The sequence below is a fragment of the Mustela nivalis genome (genome assembly GCF_964662115.1).
Source record: "Mustela nivalis genome assembly, chromosome: 2".
Lineage (NCBI taxonomy): Eukaryota > Metazoa > Chordata > Mammalia > Carnivora > Mustelidae > Mustela > Mustela nivalis.
The window spans coordinates 35,091,461-35,113,085 of NC_139021.1; the positions used below are offsets into that span (position 1 = coordinate 35,091,461).

Genomic DNA, 21,625 nt, shown 5'->3' on the forward strand with positions numbered 1-21,625 from the left:
GTGTTCTTCATACACACAGTCTCTCTTTCTCTCTCTCTCACACACACAGACTTGCCACACACAACTCACAGTCACACACATGTGCCTTCAGACACTTACACGCAGGGACAAACGCAGGAACCAGTCTTAGGCACACGGACTCTCCAACAAATCCATGTGCGGAACACTCACCAGCTCCCAGAACACTCCTCCATTCGCAAGCGCTTTCTCACATACACACACATTCCTACACACACACACACACACACACACACACACACACACACACACACACACTCTGTCTCTCTCTCTCTCTCTCACCTGCACAAGATACTTCTGGCAAGGCTGCTGCAGCTGTACAAACCTGCCCAAGCTCCTTTCCGGGCCCAGCCCAGTCAGCACTTTCACAGGCCCAGGCTCACTTTAGCCACCCTGTTGTCTTCCTCAGAGCCTGGTCACACTGTCCTTGACTCTGTGTCACCTATGTGTGAGGGACTGGAGGCTGCTGAAGTGGGCAAGCGTGTGGCAAGTGAGTGGCAGTTGGGGTGAAAGCTGGGAGCCCTTCAGCTGACCTCCTCACGGCGCCCACCCAGCATCGCAGCTCCATTCCGGCTTCTTCCGCTTCCAGACGCAGCTTGGTGTAGTGGACTGGGCTTCGGGAAATGTACGGCCTGGGTCAAGTCTCAGTTCTGAGGCCTTGGGCAAGCTCTGTAAACTGAGTCTCGATCTTCTTAGGTGTAAAATGGAGTTAGTATGTCGCCGAGTTGTGCAGAATATCAAATCCCCTGCTAGGTGTGAACATGCTGTCCCAATGGGAGCTGTGAACAGTGACTGTTCCGGCGGAGAAGTTGTAAAATGTCTCTCCTACTCACTCCTGACTCACACTGGCAAACTTTCCTGCCAAATGAGTCAGCTTTATGTCAACTTTACTTCAAAAACTCAAAAAAAACCTAAAAGAGACGCCAGTACACTGCACAGATGACCATCACAAGAAAGCATCTTTGTGCTGTTTCTAATAAGTGAAAGCATGAGGAGAAAACACTTTAAAAGCCTTCGTCTTTATGTATAAAAATGTCAAGAGTAAGTTTACATTTCAAGTGACACCAGCCTCCAACTTGCAAAGGTACTTGCGAAGGCCGAGAAGCAACGCCCTCTGTCCTGCTCTGCTCTGCTCATGTCTTCCTGGAAGTACTTAATGGTGCTAACTAAGTACTCATTTTGATAAGAAAAATGTGAAATACCACAGTTCCGCAGGAGAGAAAGGAGGGGAAAACCGCAGAGAGAGGGAAGCTGCAGACGCTGAATATAAAATATCTCTTTGCCAATTTTTCCGAGCAGGGTGCGGGAGCGTGGAACACGATACCATTCCTTCCACCCCAGCTATGTCTTAGGCTCTACTCTGCATCTCCCGTCCTTTGTCTTTCTTCTGCCTTGTGGCGCTGACCACAACTGCAGTGATGTCAATGTGGTTACAAATTTAATGCCGATCGTTCTCACTAGAGCACCAGCTCCCGGAGGGGATGGGCCGGCCTGTGCTGGTCCCTGTTCCAGAAATGAGGTCTAGTGTGCTGTCTGGCCCACGGCAAAGCTTAGTAAACGCTCACTGAATGAACAGATGAGCCATACTCCTTGCAGCTAAGTAGCGAGTCAGGCATAATTGTCTCCATTTTACAGATAAGGAAATGAATGCTTCAAGAAGTTAAATGGCTTTCCTAGGAGATACTCCTTTGTGTGCTGGGAACCCAACCAAATTCTGTTGATTCCAAACACATTTGCTCTCTTGGTTATAAATGGAACTATTTAAATAAGCACCTTCTCTGAATTGCCTTGGTTTGTGTAAACCCTGAAGAGTATTTGATAATAAATATTTTCCTGGGTTTAACTCCTTTACCCGGACCTTCATCTTCCTGATGGGTTCTGGTCTTACCTTTAGCTCCTCTCCTATCTTACACTGTGCTGCCTTTGTTGCCAGCCCCTTTCTGCTCTGAGCAGAGGGCCCATCCCAAGACAACCCTTAAATTCTCCAGGAGTCCTTCTTAGTTCTGGTCTCTTCATCTGCCCCAGGAACCTCAGCCAGGAAGCAGCTCATCTCACCACAGCTCTCCCACGTGATCAACAGCCACCCTGACTCCCTGGCTAGAGCCAACAAGAACCTCGTTGTTGCCAAATCCAATAAATACTCCAGTGTTCTCACCTTTCCTGGACTTGCATCTGTATTTGCTACTAGTACCCGTTCCTTCTGCAAACAACTTGTGTTCCCCTCTCTTACCCCTCTTCTTGGCCAATGGTGATGTTCCAAGGTTCTCATTTCATTCTGTGTAATCTCCTTGGACTACCTCATCTACATCCGCCCCCCCCCTTGTGGCTCTGATATCATCTTTATCCAGAGATTCTCAATGTTAGTGATCAGAAGGAGACCACTCATCACCCTGAGTGCTGACTTGTCAGGTCAGGGGAGGGGGCTGCCTTCAGATGACTCAGTACAGGGTGTTCTCAGTTCTCAGACCACAGACACAGAAACCTGTGCCACATCCTACTACTTCCCAATACCATGACCTTCTAAGCTCTGATGGTGTAGTTGGCTTAATATCTTTTTGGCTTTGGCTGTCACAGGAAGGTGTTGCCCAGATGCCCCTTCAGAGAAGTACTTTCTGCCCCAGCTGCAGGGAGTGCTGTCCACATCCAGCCTTCAGCTATGCCCCCTTCCAGGATTATCTCAGTTGAAAAGACCCTTCTTGTCCTGCCACCACATCCCATCACGAATCAGTGTGGTATATAAAGCTCCACCATCTTGGCCCAACTTGGAACAGTTCTGAAATGCCATCCTAGTTCTAAAGCTCCCTGAGAGGTGAGCTGATGGGCCAGTTTTCTAATGCTGTGTTACAAACTATCCCAAAGTGTAATGGCTTTAGATAATGGCAACATGGAACCTTCAAGGAAACCAAACTTCTTACTTGTTGACTCAGGGTTCCTAAAATGCATATGGCAAGAGGGGAAGCCAGGCAGAAGCCATATTGCCTTTTTTAACCTAGCCTCAGAAGTCATGCCGTATCACTCTGGTCAAGAAATTTTAAAAAGTACCCCCAAGTTCAAGAATCTAGACTGGAGACCCCACCTTTTAATGGAGGAGCATCAAGCTACTGTAAGAAGAATATTTGGGATGGTCCACAAGTTGATGTGGCCATCTTTGGAAAATATAGTCTGCCACAGCCAAGGCTGTCCTTAGGCTTGCCTTACAGCTCAGTCTCTCCCTCTGCCCTCTCCTGTTTCTTCCCCCTCCTTTCTGTGTCGTGCTCAACAGCATACCCTAAGAAATACCCTACTCATCAAATTTCATCAGAGCCTATTTCCCAGGAACTCAGTCTACAAGACTAGCTTCCCAAACTAACATATTCAACCAAAATCACCATCTTTCCCTGCCTTGTTCCACCCTATCTTCTCCTCTTTTCTGTGTCTCAACTCAGTGAATGGCCTCACCTCTGTCTAGCACCAACCTCTCTCCCTTGCGCAGTCTCCATGTCCTCTCTGTCTCTGGGATATTGTTCACATGTGTCCATTTCTCTTCTTTCCCAGGCCTTGTCCAAGCCACGTCTTCTCTCACCCTGATCTGCATAATAGTCCCATAACTAGCCCTCTGTGCCTACTCTTGCCTCCCCACAACCTCAAGTGTACTTGTTGCCAGAATGATCTAACTCTCATATTTGATTATTTTATTCTCCAGTACCCATGTGATAATGCCCACATTTCTTTACTTGACCCACAACTCCTTTTGTAGCCAGACCTTGCTTCCCTTTGAGTACTTGTTTCTTACACCTACCCATCAGACTCACTCTCTTTCTTTCAGCTCCTCTGTTATGCTATGAGCACAGTAAAATCTCTCTACCTTTTCACGGATGTTCCTCTTGGTGGACAGTACTGTCCTCCTCACTCATGACCATGACCTGCGTATTTATCATTTCAGTTTTTTTTTCTTTTAGATTTTATTTATTTATTTGACAGAGAGAGACACAGTGAGAGAGGGAACATAAGCAAGGGGAGTGGGAGAGGAAGAAGCAGACTCCCCACTGAGCAGGGAACCTAATGTGGGGCTCGATCCCAGGACCCTGGGATCATGACCTGAGCCGAAGGCAGACACTTAACAACTGAGCCACCCAGGCACCCCTATCCTTCAGGTTTTGATCCAAATTTTAATTCCCCCAGCAAGCCCTCCATGACCCCTAGGCTGGGTGAGGGACCCTGACCTGAGCTCCTGAGATGCCCCTCCCACCATTGCATAGCCATACTTTGTGGAAATCCCACTGTGACCACCTTCCCTGGAGGCCATGTCATCTTGTTCAGCAATGTAGCCAGGCACTTAGCCCAGTGCGTAGCACATGGGCCGCTATGTATAACAGAGCAGGTTGTGCACTGGTCAACTCCAAGGTACTCCATTTGTATAAACTACATGGAGGGCACATCCCCTAGAATTATGCAGTATACCCACCCTAAGCACACACAGTGGCCCAGCCAAAAGTTTTAATTGTATAATCAAATAAATATGTGAGTTATGCTATCTTTGATGCTCTCTCTTAACCATGAGATTAATGTTTGGCAAAAGAAAAATTATCTGATTTCAGTAGTCTCTTTTCCAGTGCCAAAGAATGCAACATTTGCAACTAGAAAGGTAAAGGCAAGAGTCTAAAGCAATGGTTCTCAATCCTGGCTATGACTTAGAATTTGTTGGGGAGCTCTGGGAAAATGCAGATGCCTGGGCCCTCACCACAGGCCCATCACAGGAGCTCTGGACAGGGGTGGGGGAGTGGGAGGGCTGGGGGTGGGCCAGCATGGGATTTTTTTACTTCTCCCCAGGTGTCTCTCCTGGGCAGCCAAAGTTGAGAGCCTCTGGCCTAAAGAGCATTCAAGCACGTCCAAGGAGCTTAAGAAACCCACCCAGCAATCATTAACCTTACTCTCAAACACCTCACTCAGGAGGCACAGGGCTGAGCACCCACGGCTAAGACCTTTCTGGGTTAAATGTACTTCTCTGGGTACTAGATCTCGGTGGCAGAGCTGGGGTTGTCATACTCTTCAGTTCATAGTACATTGTCTTCATTGTACATTGTCTATGCAAGACCCTCTATCGTTTTATTTATTCCATTTTACTCCATTCTCCCTCCAAGTTCCTTACCTTCATCATGGGCAACCATCCTAATACGCTTGAATGTGGGTACAATATATCCTCATGTTCAGATGCCTTCTTACAAAAATGTGTTTTGCTGCTCTTTATGCCTGTACTTTTTTTTAAGTAAATGCATCCTGCCTCATTCTGGTAGTTAATTTTTCACTCCATTCATGTTTCACTCCACCCAATCTGTTGCTCCTGTCTGCCACGCAGTATTGCAGTCTGTGTTTCCACCACATTCTCCTGTCCACACCCGCAGCGCTATTCACCCACATTGCTTCCAGGTCCCAGACACTACGGCGCTGCGAGAGCCATCCATGGGTGTGTTCCCTTGTGTACCCACGTGAGAGTTTATCTGGGGTAAGGACTCTCTCTGGTTTATTACCTGTGTATTTTAGATTGCATTACTTATGTGTTTTTGCATAATGGATACTTTAATTCCAATATACCAAAAAGAAAAATCCAAGTCATTTATGTAACATATTAACGATAATAATGGGGTCCAAACATGATGTGTGAGTGGCTATAAGAAAACAATACAGCACATTCCTAATGCTGCAAGAAGAGGTGGGAATCTTGGCATCTTGGTGTTACTTCATCCCGATACTCTATCCGGCTGGGGATCAGTCCAGGAGGTGGTCTCCGGCAGGGACCACTGGATCCCTTTAAATGAAACCTCAGTGAAAGGTAAGCCTTTCTTGGATTGTTCCAAAATGTCCCTGCGTAAGACGCCCTACTCCTGTGGATGTTAGCTGAATCTCTTGCAGGTTCAGAAGGGGCAAAAACCATATCCAGAAATCAGGCTGTATGCATCAAACCTAACCTCTGTTGACATAACTAGGCAGAATCAGACATTCTATTTAGGAAAGAAAAACGTTGCCAAAACTCTGCTTATTATAATGAGCGTTATAAACTGAATGGGATGTTTAGAGAAGACCCTTCAACATTTAATCAGCAAATATCCCGAGTCATAGTAATTCCCTGAAAATCCTCTGTGTAATTTCTGTGTTACGGATTGTATATATATATATCGCTGAGATTTCCAAACCAAATATCTGTGTTTTAAAGCAGTTGTTACGTTCACAGAAGTATTAGGTTAATTCTGAGACTTCCGATAGCTTTTCCGCTTGACTGGAAGCCTTACTGAGCATTTGCTCTCTAGCTAATAAGAGAGTGGGGGTTAATATCACAGGCCACTTCCTACTTAGGGCAAGGTGATTCACCTCTCTGTGTCTCAGTTTCCTCACCTGAACAGCAGGGTGGCGTTAGGACATGCCTTCGGTGGTGGTGGCAGGATTAAGAGGATAACACCGGTAAAGAACTTTGCAGATATAAGGCCCTGGAGATACTCAGCAAGAAGCTTTGTGATGATTTATTTGGGCAGTTCAAGTCTAAGAAATCTCTTGAGGTCCATTTATTTAAGGGGACTATCCTTCTCTGGCTAATCCCATAGCATGTGCTCTTCTGCTCTCTGACTCCCTGTGTCCCCAGGCACTAAACCACACAAACTCCCTTCACTCATCCGATACTGTAGACAGCCTGGACTTCCATATGCATTTGTTTTATGTACGCAATCTGATTAAAATTGGAGGGAAGCGAGAGAGAGTCTAACCAAGAAGCAGACTCTTAACTATAGAGGGACACGCTGATGGTGACGTGGGGGGGGGGATGGGGGAAGTAGGTGATGGGAATTGAGGAGTGCACTGGTGATGGGCACTGGGTGATGTACAGAAGGGCTGAATCACTATATCATACCCCTGAAATTAATATTACATTGTATGTTAACTAACTGGAATTTAAATAAAAACTTAAAAGAAAAAGTAAAAGTAAATTTTAAAAAACCGTAATAAAATTGGAGGGAAGTAATGATGTCATCTCAGAAAGCCCTTGGCAAGTTCAAGGACACACAACAGACTGATAGAATGCTGCTGTATAAATCTGCAACGTCCTTTTGATTTATACTTTTTTTAATATAGTGTATAAATGTGTTCATGGAACCTGAGCAGGGTAGCTTTTCCTTCTCTCTTCCCTGGAGGAGTTAGGCTAGTGTTTTTCTGTAGGCAGCTTTAGCTGGTATGGTTTCCTTTTCTCCCGAGCTCCCAAGCATTGATTTGCTTTGGACGCAGATAGATCTTCAGTCCTATTACTTTTTCTTTGGAAGGACTTCCTGTTGAAGTCATTGAGCAGCACAAATCCTGTCTGGTATGTGTGAGTCCTTGTGCATGCGTGTGTTTGTTTGAACATACACACACTTCTCTTTTAGCCTGGCGTTTCAGCCTCTCAGTGCTCACATACCGTTGCAGGCCATTATCATTCATTATTATGAAACATTATTACCTTTTATAGGTAGGAAGTTGGATGCATTTCAATTGCTTCACTCAGCCACTAATTGATTCACGTACTTTTCTGACATTCAAGTTTAAACGTATTTCTTCCATAAACAGGAGCAATACTTTCCATGTGGGGAGATGGCCTGCACATTCTTTTATGATGCTCACTCTTAACACACAAACCGCTTTCTGCAGACCATCGTTGTGCCTTCTGTGAAGAATGTCCTCTCCCCACGACCCCCTATTTCCCCTTCTGATGTGACTTTCGCTTTAGCTGACTCTGTGGGTGCTACCAATGACTTGTTGTTCTGTGTTCCTCCACCCAAGGAATTTTTATAAGCCCTGATGCCACCTCTCCCTTTTTAACTTCAATATTAATTTTTATCTTATTCAGTTATTTTGTACCTTACCTTGCTCAGAAAGGACTTATGATGGCTTGTTTAAGCAAAAACGTTCTCCTATCATTTGTTTAGCAAATCTTGTACCCTTCTCTGAGTTTTGAATCGATGGTCTAATTCTCAGCATCTTGAACCCCACCCAGCCTCTGGAGCAGAAACCAGAGGTCAGGCTGGCGAGGGCTCTGGGGCAAAGCGCAGGCAGGACACGAAGCGGCCAAAGCGACTGGATGTGACTTCTCTCTTCACACTTAAGACAGTCTTAATTGTCCGCTCCCTTTCGTATTTATTTCTAACCAAGGCCTGTGTCTGAAGAGTGTTGAATTTTATTCTCCGTAAGGGCAGGAGGCCAGATCAGCTAATGTCCTCATGTCCTTCTCGGCACTCACTCAAGACGTTTCGTCCTGAAGCCCTCTTAGGAATACCTGGGTAAGACATTAGAAGACATCTGGTTCACTCAATTTTGCTGTGTCCTTTCCACGCTGGTTAAAATAGTTCAAATTCAAGCTCCCCCGGCTCTGTCTCTGCCACCAGGCCCAGGATGGTCTTGTTTCTTCTGCGTCCCACTCTGAACTTGGGAGCTCTGGGGGTCTCTGGAAGGGTAGGACCCTGGCATTCTTATGTCTCCCACACCGCCCAGAGCCCTTTGGGGTGTCATTCTCCCTCAGGCTCCGCTTCCGAGGCTCAGGGTGGCCTCCTTTCCGGCCCCTCCAGCCACTCCCCGAATCTCAGCCTTCGGAGCCCAGATTTCCAAACCTCGTTCTCTCATAAAACTTTCTAACTGCCAGAGTCTCAACTAAAAGCAAAAACATGCCTCTGTACCCAGAATTCTTTTCTAAGCATTTCCAAAAAAACGTTCTTCAGAATGTGGTGGTAAAAGTGTCTTTTAAACACTTAGGGGAGTGAAAATGGCCAATCTAAGGGCTCAAAAAGCAACTACTCCCCCCCACCCCCACCCCCGCCCGGGGCCACACACCTTCCTTTGAAAGGTCACGTGTTCACTTGATTTTTTTTGAATTTGAGGCTCGGGAGAATCTTCTGATCTCTTTCATTGTTGCCTCAGAGCCTCATTAACTAATTATTTGACCTCTGACTTGTCTAATTACAGAGTGGATTGACTATTCTTGGGGCAGCTTCTTGTAGAAGTTAAAAGCGTAGGCCTCAACCCCATAGATCTGGATTAACACAGACTCTGCCTCTGTCTCAGCTGGCTGACTGTGGGCGAGTTATTTCATGTCTTGAAACTCAGTTTCTTCATCCGTCAAGTGGGCATGGTCACACCTGTGTTCTGAGATGGTTCTCCAGATTCGGTGAGAGAATAGATACAGAACGGCCCACCAGACAGTCTGGGGTAGTGACCAGGATGGAAACCATGTCTGTCTTCATGCTGCCGAGAGCCTGGGAGGGGTCTACAAACTGGTTTTGGTGGAGTGTGGACATTCCTGAAAGAGAGAGGCATTAAGCAGAGACCTGTGAGATGGGTAGGGGTTAGGCAGGGAGGGTGTCCTCGGCAGAGGGAAGAGCAGGGGCAGCATGTCCTGCACCAAAGTTGGGGAGTGGCCAGGAGGGAGGCTGGAGAGAGGAATCCGGGCTCCACCATCAAAGGCCAGCCACATAAAGCATTCTCAGAAGATCAATTAGGATGCTGTTACATTAATTCAAATGCAAAACCTCAGGGTCCTAAGCAGGAGTCTACAGCAATGAGGATGTGGAGGAGTGGGTAGATTTGAGAGGGATTTAGGAGGTAGAATTGAGAGGATTTGGTGATTCACTGGATGTCCTGGGTTCAGTCATCCCCAATCCAGCACCTGTTTTTTGAGCACGCCCTCTGTTCCAGAGAGGACTTTGACTGATTTACTTACTTATCAACCCAAAGGCCGAATGTCCAGCAAACCTCCTCATCTGTCCCCAGAGGCCAGGCTGGCTTTGGCCTGGGGCAGGGCTCTGACCCTGCCCAGCCGAGTGTGCTTGGGGTAGCTGTGGGCCGTTCTGATTTTAGAAAAGGCAGGGCTTTAAAGCGAGCTGTCAACACGTGAGGATTTGGGAGCTGATTACCCGGCTGGAAGATTGCTCAGCCTGTAGAGTCCTCTCTCTGAAAGCCTGCTTTGTGATCGGGGTGGTGACCTAATGAAAGGGTCAGAGGACAGTCACCCAATATCGCTACCGCCATGTGGTCGTTTAGAGGAGCGGTAGCCCACGGAGGAGGAACCCTCTCTCTCGGAGTGCCTTTTCACATTCACGCTTTGCATCCTTGGCTCCTAAAACCTCTTTAAAACCCCCGATCCCTTACCAACAGATGGCAAGTAGAGGCATGGAAAAGCACGAGGGGCAGCTGGGAAAGGGGCCTGGAACTGATGGCAGGGCATGGACAGAGAACTGCCCTGGTGTGGGCACCCATGGGTGGCTCAGTCGGTTGAGCGTCTGCCTTCAGGTCAGGTCATGATCCCAAGGTCCTGGGATCAAGCCCGGGTTCTCCTTACTCAGCAGGGAGGCTGCTGCTCCCTCTGCCTGCCACTCCTCCCTCTGTCTATCTCTCTCTCTCTCTCTCTGACAAATAAATACATAAAAATCTTAGGGGGGAAAAAAAAAAAAAGAACAGCTCTGGTGTGTGAGGAACCCCCTTCTCCCCTTCCCAGCATTGGAGAACGACAAGTAAAGAACTCTGAGTTATTTTGAAGTTACTTTTTGGTCATTAGACCTACCATTCTGAAACTGGGCCATGTGGGTCACTGTTTTAATAAGTTTTAATAAGACCACCAGAAGAGCTGATATTAAATGTGTGTTACGTGCGAGGCCGCATACCCAGCAGGAAGCGCTGCTGTCCCATTTCTTCTGCACCATGAAGCCAGGCCCTAAGTAGGACCGCTGTTCCCGGTGTGCCGAGAAGGAAGCTGGTTCCGCGGCCAATGCACACGGTGCAGTGAAACCGGGAAGAAGAGCACGAGAATGAGGACATTTGGCGTCTGGTAGAAGCTGATGGCTCAACAGCTCGTTTTGTGTGCAAAGTTTTGTGTCTGGTAATGAGAAAATCATGCTAATCAGGCCTGTTGTGTCAATACCGTGTAATGTTTATTTTAAAGCAACCGCAGAGGGGTGCACACATTCCCGAAGGTCTTCACAAGGAGGCAAAGTGTCCGTCCGCCCAGTTTGACCTCTGAGGGCCCTTTCCCTCCGTTGTGTGTGTGCGTGTGTCTGGGCACGGGGTGGGCCAGGGGGTCAAGGCGCCCTTGGTGAGGAACAGCCCTCAGGAGTGAAGGCACTCCAGGGATCAAGCCAGGTAGGCTTCTGGCTGGAGTCCCCCTTCTTGAGCGCATGCACTCTGCCCTCCCTGAAGGGAGCGGCCGGTATGACTCCACACCATCCCAGAGCCTCAAGGAAGTTTTCTCTCTTGGGAGCCAGCCCTGCAGGTTTGGCCCTGGCAGACAAGTCTGAGCTGGATGAATGAGCAGAAAGTGCCAGATTCCGCTCTGCATGCAGAGATCCTGAGCTTTTTGTAGAATAACCTGTCCAGCCCAACCTACCAGCCCCCACTCCCCACCACTGCCTCAGCCCCAGCAAACGGGCCTGATAGCACCGCCTATCTCAGAATTGAGCTCGTGTTCTTTGACTGGATTTTTGAAATTCCTTAATTGGAGCAGTCTAGAGAGGGAGCCTCTTCTGATGTCCGTTTCCGGCAGTGATTCTGCTAGCCCCCAATATTCACCAGCCCTCACAGTCCCTTAATCGTGAAGCCTAACTGATTGAGGGACATTTGGTAGCTCATACCCCTATCTGGGTCTCAGATTTTTTTTTTTTTTTTTTAAAGAACGCTGTGAATTTTTTATTTTATTTTATTTTATTTATTTTTAAAGATTTTATTTATGTATTTGACAGAGAGAAATCACAAGTAGATGGAGAGGCAGGCAGAGAGAGAGAGAGAGGGAAGCAGGCTCCCTGCCGAGCAGAGAGCCCGATGCGGGACTTGATCCCAGGACCCTGAGATCATGACCTGAGCCGAAGGCAGCGGCTTAACCCACCGAGCCACCCAGGCGCCCTGGGTCTCAGATTCTTTATCTGCAAAAGGAAGCGTTTGGATTCAGTGAGCCCCTAGTTTTGGTTCTGAATTCCTTATCAGTAGGATAAAAAAGGCAATGTCTACTATCAAAGCTATCCAAAGAATCACCTCTCCCACCTAAAAGACACTGAACTCACTAGATGCCAAGAAGGCTGCCTTGTATTCTATCCAGATGTCCCAAGAGGGGAAGCCCACATCTGAGCGAAGTCTCCAGACCTGGTAACCTCATCAGAATGGACCCAAGCTACACCGGGGTCCCTCTAGCAGCACCCACGCCTCCCACCCAGCCCCAGAGAGCAAGGATGAGGAAGCACCAGCATTCCTATGACAGGATCCCCCTACTCTGAGCGGTGCTGGAAGAGGCCTGAGAACCTGTGTAGCCTCCTTCCACTCTTTACCAGAGAGAGGAAGCTGAGCCCAAAGAGTTCCCACGACTTACTCAAGGTCTCACCGGTCATAGGTTTGAGGCTGAGCCCATAGGCCACATTCTCTGCTGCTGGCCCAGTGCCAGAAAGAAGAGGAAGGGAGTTTTCATCCGGAAAGCACTTCCATTTTTATCCACCTTAGGGAATTCACTCTCCATTTGGCCAGGGTGGACAGCCAGTGATTTCCATGAATGATTTAGGGCTAGCAGATTTCATCCCCAGAGCTTTGCTACTCGGGTCTCTGCCTTTCCGGTCAACATAAATCACCACGGTGTGCTCATCCAGACACCCCAAACGGTGCACGATCAGCTTTGCCATCCCTGGTGAGAGGGGAGGATGGAACCTCCGTGCCCGTGCAAAAGTCATCATTGGGATTTAAGTCAGCCCTGGTGAAAATAATCCAGGGAATTGGGGAACTATAGAAAGGTCAAAGGTTTGCAGGTTTAGGGTTTCGTGGGAACATATGCATGTTTGGACCAGACCCAAGTGTCTGGTTGACCTGTTTGACAGGTAACAATTAGAGAGCGGGAGCTTGCCGGGCTGGAATGTGGCCGCAGAGGCTGGCAGGAGGATCCGGTTTACCTGCTCGGCAGGTGGGGCCTGCCCGGTTGGACAGGCATGTGCACGCACAGCATTCCAGAGAATCGGTTTTCTTTTAAAGACACAGCGGTGACTGCAGGGCACAAAAGGGTTGGGCTGAGCCCTGGCTGGAAGCAAGCCGTTAGCTATTTGCAAGGTAAAGAGGCAAAATAAATAGTTCCCTCCAGACAGCTTCAGGAAGAAACTGTAAAGACATTCGGGACCTTTTTTTTTTTTTTTTTAAATGTCTAAAGTGAATATGCGCTTCTTGTCTCATAGACCTGAGAAACCCTGAACTAGTACAAAATGCCAAAGATAATAGAAAAGTCATTCCCTCCTCCCCTGCCTAGCCCCCCCACTTTTTCTTTTTAAAGAGGCTGTAATGGTATTAAGAGCAAAACATAGGCTCCTTGAAGGATGGTGTCTGGCTTGGGACAGTCTAGTAACGCTTGCTACTTTCATTAACATAGCTGTGGAAGAAACCCAGGAGAGTAAAGTTCTGGGTTTTTTCCCCTCAAAAAAACTGGACATAATCTGTATATCTTGAAAGTTACATATACTATTTTGATAAAACATACTTAAGGAAAGTAAGTTTGTGGTTAAAATAATAGGAGATTGGGATAATATTATATATAAAATATATACAGTGTAATGGGGGGGCCTACCCAGACATAGACCCACATGCATCACATGACTCCCTTTTGATTCCCAGAGGTTTCTGGTATATCACTTTAACTTCCCTGTATCATATCTATCATGGGTGAGAAAGGGGAGCATCCAGCCAAGGAAGATTGAGACCTGAAAGTTGACTGCAGTGTTACAGGGAACATGGCTAAAACAAATTCAAAACTCCGAAAATTCCCAAGCAATTAATTTATTTTTATTCTTTTAAAAGATTTTATTTATTTATTTGACAGAGAGAGGGGGAGAGAGAGCACAAGCAGTGGGGAGAGGGAGAATCAGGCTCCCCACTAAGCAGGGAGCCTGATGCAGGGCTCTAACCCAGGACCCTGGGATCACAACCTGAGCTGAAGACAGACACTTCATCAACTGAACCACCTAGGTGTCCCCAAGTAATTAATTTTTTTAAAGATTTTATTTATTCGAGAGAAAGAGAGAGTGAGTGGGAAGGCAGAGGGAGAGAGAATCGGAAGCAGACTGCACTGACACAGAGCCCACGTGGGGCTCGAATCCTTGACCTCGAGATATGACCTGAGCTGAAATCAAGAATTGGTTGCCTAACAGACTGAGCCACCGGGGTGCCCCTCCAAGTAATTAATTTTTAAAAATTTGCCAAGTGAGGAAAGCCTGGGTGGCTCCTGGGCTCAGATCATGATCTCAGGGTCCTGCTCAGCAGGGAATCGGCTTCTCCCTCTCCCTCTGCCCCTCCTCCTGTTCATGCACTCACTCTCTCTTTCTCCCTCTCTCCCTCAAATAAATTAATAAAATCTTTAAAAAAAAAAATTTACCAGGTTAGATTTCTTTAAAAATCAGCAAGAAATGTCCCTTCTTTCACATTGTCTCTTTCATGGCAGAAATTATTTAAGTCACCTCCACATAAATGTTGGGGACTTCCCCTTCCTCTGTGTGCTCCCCAAACTCCCCACCACTGGTTGCACACCACTCCTGTCCTGGTAGCGAGACGGGAGCGCAAGGAAGGATTGGCTGCTGGTGATTACACCGAAAGAGCTTTGCCCGTTCAAAGAGTTAATTATAGTGAAGCAAAGGATCTTAAAACTCAATTGGCAGAGACAAACAAACAAACAAAACCTTAGCCAGTCTCATTGTTGATTATTGCTGGTGGTAAAATAGCTGCTACTCTGGCTATTTAACTCTTTAGGTATCTGTGTGATGTGAAGATTCTTGTGTGTGGACCACTGACCAGGACTGCCCAAAAGTCGGTGATGACAGCAACGGAAAGTCAGAACAGTGACAACTGCCGGTCCGTGTGCTCTTATTTTGTGACATGTGCTGCTCTAAACGGTCCCCATTTCCTCATTTAATCTCCGCCACGATTCTGAGACAGGTTTTACTACGATGTCCATTTTACAGACAAGATTGAGACCCAGGGGCGTTCCAGAATTTGTCTAAGATCACGCTGTTGCTAGGTGCAGAGTGAAGATCTGAACTCAGGCAGTTCATCCATTCATTCCGTTTTGAACTCCTGTTCTGAAACAGGCACCGTGCCGGGGATCTGCAAGACCGTGGTGAAGTCTTAGAGTTGGTCCTTCGTGGATGTATTAGAAGTCACAGAATCTAGTTACTGTTTCTGACTACAACACCCATTCTCTTGACTGTCCTCTACACGGACCCTTACGGGTACACACAATTTAAAGGCTGCAGTTGTTTCTGTCTCCACCGATCACCATATCAGAAACCACTAATGCCCCCCACCCTCCCTGGTGCCCCACCCGCCCCACCGCCCTGCCCCCGCTGCCGTTCCTAGCCAGGCTGAGACACCCTCAGTGGCAGCGTGATCATGCGGCAAGGGACTATGGCCACTTTCTAGGGCATATGCTACGTGTCTACTCCAGGCCTGCTTTGTTTTATCTGCCCAATGTGGCAGCATTAAATCCAAGTTTGAAAGCCCCTTCAATCACTAAGTATTTTATCAATAGCATGTCAGTTTTTACTTCACGATAATTAGAACCTGACAGAATGACTGCTTCCGGTGAGTCCTGAAAACAAAACAAAACAAAAAGCAAAATTAGCCTGCAGTTTATCCAAAGGAAAGAACCATGTAAAGTAGTTTCCTTACCCTGCAGCACTGCACCTTTTCCCACAAGGTCACTTTTATTTCCCCGCTGGTATTTTCTTCTGATAGTGTCTATAAACTCTGAACTCTGCTCTAGACCAGTCTGTCTTTCGTGTGCCTTTGAGCAAACTCTGAAGGACAGACGTGGTTTCTCTGGCAATGACCCCTCTCAGTGGCCATGGAAAGGCTGAATGGCCACTTGAGGTAGAGTAATAATAATAAATGGTAATAATAGTAAGTATGTGGAAGGCCTACTATGGGCTAGGCACACTATGCCAAATGCTCTACATACATCATCTCCTTGAATAATTACAGTGGCCATGGGTTTGTATTAGGATTACAGGTACCAGGGAAGAAAGCCTGCTTACAAAGCATACATAACTCATGGGAGGTCATACAGCTAACAAAAGGTAAGGCTAATATCCAGAACTAGGCCCAGTAGGCACTAGTGGGTGTTCTGCATCAACCAGAATGGAGAAGCAAATGACCATTTGGTCTTCAAGCTTTTGTGATTCTGAGATGCTCCTTCTCTACTCTGCTTTGAACAACACATATCAGCAGTGTTAACCTTGAGTTCCTCTGGAACTCATGCTTTAAGTGGGAGAAGAAAAAATCTGCAGCAGGTTTTAAGGAGATCCAAAAGTGAGAAAGCTCCTCAAATTATGTCATGTGAGGAAGAGTTTATGGAACCAGAAATATTTATGGCCAGGTTTGAGGAGACCAGGACTGGGGTGTTGGGGCAGAGCAGGGAGGAGGGCATGCTAATGGCCTTCAAATAACTGAAGGGCTGCCAGATGCAAGGAAGAATAGGCTGGTGTTGAGTGGCTCCAAGTTGGAAACCCAGGACCAATGAGAAGTTGGAGGGAAACAGGTGTTGACCCTATATAAAGGCAAGTTTGTTGTTCCGTAGATTAGAAAGTGGTAGAAAGAGTGGTTGAATGCCGGTTCCATTGCTGTGGTAAGCATTTGTTGTTTTGCTTTCCCGAGTCCATTCTTCTTTATTCTAAATGCGATGGTCTTATTTCTTTTGCGGAAATGACATTTCCCTGACAGCAGTCTTGGAATATCAGTTTTTAATATTCACCCTTGGCCCAGCATTGAGCATGAGACTCACCTTGGCCCAGCCAGATTCTTTTCCCCACTCTATCTATGAGGGTGGGAAATAGCCAGAGCCTGTTCTTTGCTGAGCAGTGCCCTGACCAATGAGAATACCAGAATACTAGATACATTTTATATAACAAGCCTCTCCTTCAAGTTATATTTTCCCACTATTTGCTTCCGGTCTTTAAAGAAAATAATCATATAATGAGCACTGTGCCTTATATACAACTGATGAATCACTAAACTCTACCTCTCAAGCTAATAATACCCTATATGTTAATTAATTATTTTTAAAGAAAGAAAAGAGTTAAGTTGAGCCCCTCTTCCACTCCCCAAAATAAAGAGAATCATCGAGGCTTATATCTCCAACCTAAATTCCTTGTGACATGGTTTGCCTGAAGAATAGAATAGTTACCATTCCTGTTCCTTATTCTTCAGCATTCTCTCAATTACGTGTGCTACTCAGGTCTTCCTAATAACCTTTATTTTTGCTTAAGTTAGTAGGAGTTTTCTTAATAGGAGCAAGAAGTTCTAACTGACACAACCATTGACCAGTTGTGTGGCTGTGATTGGGGGAAACGATTTGACCTCTCTGAACCCTGGTGCCCTCATTTGAAAATGATCCCAGTGGTTTTTAGAATATAACAAGAGTTAGCATCTCTAAAGGGAAAGGCATATAGTGAGTACTCAATAAATGCTGGTTCTTTATTCTTTCTCCTTTAAAACATAAATTTTCTGTTGGCAGAAAAAATAAGATGTGTATAGAGTAACATCACCACAGTGACTAGCACAGAGAAGGTGCTCAGTAAATAGTACAGTAAATGGTAGCTATGGAAGTGATTTACTTATAACTTTTTGTCACTGGAGGTATTCAAGTCTGGACTGGAAAATGATTGACCAGAGATTTACATAGGTGATTGAACCATGAGACGAGTGATTGGGCATGATAGCATCATTTCATTCTTTTAAATTTTATTTTTTAATTAATTAGTTAATTAATTTGAGAGGGAAAAAGAGAGCAAGCATGAGTAGAAGGCAGAGGCAGAGGGAGAGGGAGAAACAGACTCCCTGTTGAGCAGATACTCTGATGTTAGGGGCTTGATACCAGGACCCCAGGATCATGACCTGAGCTGAAGGCAGCCACTTAACTGACTGAGCCACTCAGGCACACCGCATCATTTCTTCCTTACACTGAGGGTCTGTGATTCTACACTAGAGAGACTGAGCATTGGATGTGCAGGAGATGTGCTCTTCTAAAGCAAAATGGCAGAGGCAAGTGTCTTGGGATGAGGATGGAACATGCTTGGGTATATCTCATTGGCCGATGTCCAAGCCAACATTGAGGAGAGGTCACTAACCAACCTGCTCTTGGAGAGAGCTCTGATGGTCACCCATAGCGTCCTATAGACTAACTCATTCAGTGCTTCCACCAGTTTTGTCTTGTTTTCTTTTTTTAAGACTTATTTATTTGAAAGGGGGGAGTGGCAGAGGGAGAGCTAGAGAATCTCAAGCAGATTCCCCACTAAGCATGGAGCTCAACATAGGGCTTGATCTCACAATCCTGAGATTATGACCTGAGCTGAAATCAAGAGTCTGATGCTTAACCAACTCGGCCGTGGATAAAAGTCCCAGATGCCCCACCACCAATTTTGTCTTAATCAGGAACACAGACTCAGTTATGTTGTTCCAGAAATAATGGAGTTTATTGAAAGAACACATAGGCATGGAAATCCTGAAGGAGCCAAGGAACCCAGCCTCAGGAAAGGCAGGAATCAAGGTAGCTCTGTGAGACGTTCTTTTTGCATTTCCAACTCTCCTTGTCACAACAAAGTTTCTCTCTGTATATTGTCTCCTTTAACTTCTTCCTTGACAGCTGACTACTTCTGGTTATTTGCCTACATATAGCCCCAAATAACCATTTGGTCCCCACATCTGCGTGGTCATCCACGCATCAACTTCCATCTGAGTGTCTTTACCTAAATCCCGAGAGAAGGATTTGACTGACAGTTGAGTCAGGTGATGTCACAGGTTAGCCATGGACCATCCTGGAGGCCAATGTTCTCACCAGGTACAATCAGCTGAGTCTGGAGAGATAGACTACACATGAGCCTCACACAGCAGGAGATGTGGACCACTCAGGAAGCATTAGTAATATCCACTAAGAGGTACCTTACCTCTGATGATACCAAAGTATAAGATGCATTCTTGTATATTAAACGTCTCCTTTAAGGTATATTTTTCTACCATTTTCATCCAGTTTTTATTTTTTATTTTTTCAAAGATTTTATTTATTTATTTGAGAGAGAATGAGTGAGAGAGAGCATGAGAGAGGAGAAGGTCAGAGGGAGAAGCAGACTCCACATGGAGCTGGGAGCCCGATGAGGGACTCGATCCTGGAAGTTCGGGATCATGACCTGAAAATTTCCAACCAAATTTCTTATGATGTGGTTTTCCCTTGCAGAAGATCTCCTGTGAGAATACGGACATTTCCCTTCAGTGGTGAATATAAGAATGGCGACTGGGGCTTCAGATGTGTTGCATAAAATTCGAACAGGGAACTAATGTGGAAGTATTTCAACCAAAAGGCTTTGGTTTCCAGTTGGAGGGCAGGTAGGAAGGAGGACTTCAGGCCATGGGAGTGGGGAGAAGATGACTGTAATAAGGGAATTGAGTGAGAGAGCTGGGGAGGAGCGAGAGGCAAGCCAGCCAAGACCACAAACCAGACAAGAACTGCTGCTTTCCCTGTGTGTCCCAGAACACCGACAGTGAAACCGAGAAAAGAGTACAGAGTCAGGGAGAATGAGAGGGCGGGACAGGGTGAGGGCTCAGCCCCCCTGACCGTGTGGAGTACCAGCGATGTACCAGACATGTAAGCTGTCTCCAGCCTCGGAGCTGTGTTCATCTCGCGAGGCTCTAATCATCGGCTTGTATACACTTTAAACACTTGTAAGGTCTTAGCTGTGATGGTCTCACAGCCTCGGATGGAAAGGAGTTTCAGAGGTAAGAAAGAGGATCCAGGTAAATGTCTTAAACCATACTTAACACAAAGGAGAGTACGACATTCTGAAAGGGTCCTTGGACATAATGTTCCCTGAGAAGTTTTGAAAGCCAGCCCAGGGATTGCCCTACAATGTTGTAGAGCAACATTTGTTGTAGTTCTGCATGCCGTTCAGATGCTTGTGAGATCCGACCACAGGGCTGGACCCACATCTTGCCAATTGTTTAGGGATCCTTTTTTGACATTGTGTCTCTAAGAAAACATTACCACAAGTCTCTGTAGGAATGGGAGGTTTGATGGATTACCCATGTGCTCCTGGGGACTGGGCTTAAGAAGAAGATTCTGGGTCTAGAATTTGGGGCCCACCCACTTCAAATTTGAGGCTTAATGCTTGATCTTCCTCTTGGCGGGGTGGGGGGGTGGGGGGTGGATGATAAAGCCTCTGCTCATTGATTCCAAATGTTCCAGACACAACTCTTCAAGGTGGGAATTCTGTGAACAACAAAACAGCCCCAGAAAAACTCTGCAGAAAGCTTTACCTTAACTCATTACTCAGCTTTGTGATTTTCGAGGACTTAACAAGACATTTTGAATAAAGAAAGGGATTACTTAAAGGCTTAGGATCTCTGGGACCAGCTTTAATTGGGCAATGAGAAACCTAAGTTGCCCTTTGAGGCTATTACTCTCCCTATAAAAACAAAGTGTATTTTTTCACAGTAAACATGTCAGAACGGCAGCCGTGTAGACAAGTGTAGACTGGTTGCTGTCCGATCTGCCAATTTTCAGATAAAAGACCGGGATCTGATAAGTGACAGATCACCATGAGAACGTTTGCAGCAGGATCTTTCTGGTTCATCATTTCAGTGGCAAACATGTAAGTGTATCAATAAAAGTTCAATAAAGCTGCTGTTCTCACAATATATTTACAAAGTTCATCTAAGAGAGGAAACGTTCTGTCCAATGGCCACGTTCAACGCACTGTAATCCCACAACCTGTGAACAGAAACGAGCAGTCCTGGTGCTTACTTGGGAGGACAGGGCAAGATCAAATCCCCGAACTAGAAGTAAAATATTTTTGTTGTATTTATGGTCAGATACCATCTCTTCTCCACCCACCAGTTAGTATGTTTATGAAAGGGAGGGAATTAGGGGCGCCTGGGTGGCTCAGTTGGTTGAGCATCTGCCTTCTGCTCAGGTCATGATCCCGGGGTCCTGGGATTGAGCCCCACATCGGGATCCCTGATCAGTGAAAAGCCTGCTTCTCCCTCTCCCTCTGCCTGCCACTCTTCCTACTCGTGCTCTCTCTATCTCTCTGTCAAATAAATAATTTTTTTAAAAAAGGAGGAAATTATTCTTGTTTATCATTTCCCACATTTCAACAAATTGCACACCATCTCACAACTTTTGTCTTATCATCCTTTCTGTAATGTTATCTGTGGATGTTTTTCTTTTATTTTCTTTCTTTCTTTCTTTCTTTCTTTCTTTCTTTCTTTCTTTCTTTCTTTTTTTAAAGATTTTATTTATTTATCTGTCAGAGAGAGAAAGAAAGAGTATAAGCAGGGGAGGGGCAGGCAGAGGGAGAAGCAGACTCCCCACTGAGCAGGGAGCCCAAGGTGGGACTCCATCCCAGGACCCTGAGATCATGACCTGAGCTGCAGACAGATGCTTAACTGACTGAGCTACCCAGGTGTCCCCGGATTTTTTTCTTTAAACCAATTCACTTAAAAAAAAAATCTGAATGAGTATATTTTTAATAAAATTGTTGGGGCACCTGGATGGCTCATTTGTTAAGCATCTGCCTTCAGACCAGGTCATGATTACAGGGTCCTGGGATTGAGCCCCACGTCA

The 21,625-nt window shown here is 46.1% G+C and overlaps 1 protein-coding gene across 8 annotated transcripts in view; it reads left to right on the top strand.

The window, feature by feature from the left end:
* LOC309860533 (uncharacterized protein) overlaps window positions 1-21,625 on the top strand; it is a gene marked incomplete at its 5' end in the record, with an annotated part of 143,575 nt that overhangs the window by 35,638 nt on the left and 86,312 nt on the right. For 3 of the 8 annotated variants that reach the window (XR_014309421.1, XR_014309422.1, XR_014309426.1), the window contains one exon: window positions 2,044-2,177. The exons of 4 other annotated variants lie outside the window; for them this stretch is intronic. Coding sequence is in view for 1 of the 4 variants with exons in the window: in XM_082722769.1 (XP_082578895.1) it covers window positions 19,241-19,254 (14 nt within the window). Of the gene's footprint in view, window positions 1-2,043; window positions 2,178-19,240; window positions 19,289-21,625 lie in introns of those variants that run through there. One more of the 8 variants, XM_082722769.1, reaches the window with a different exon arrangement.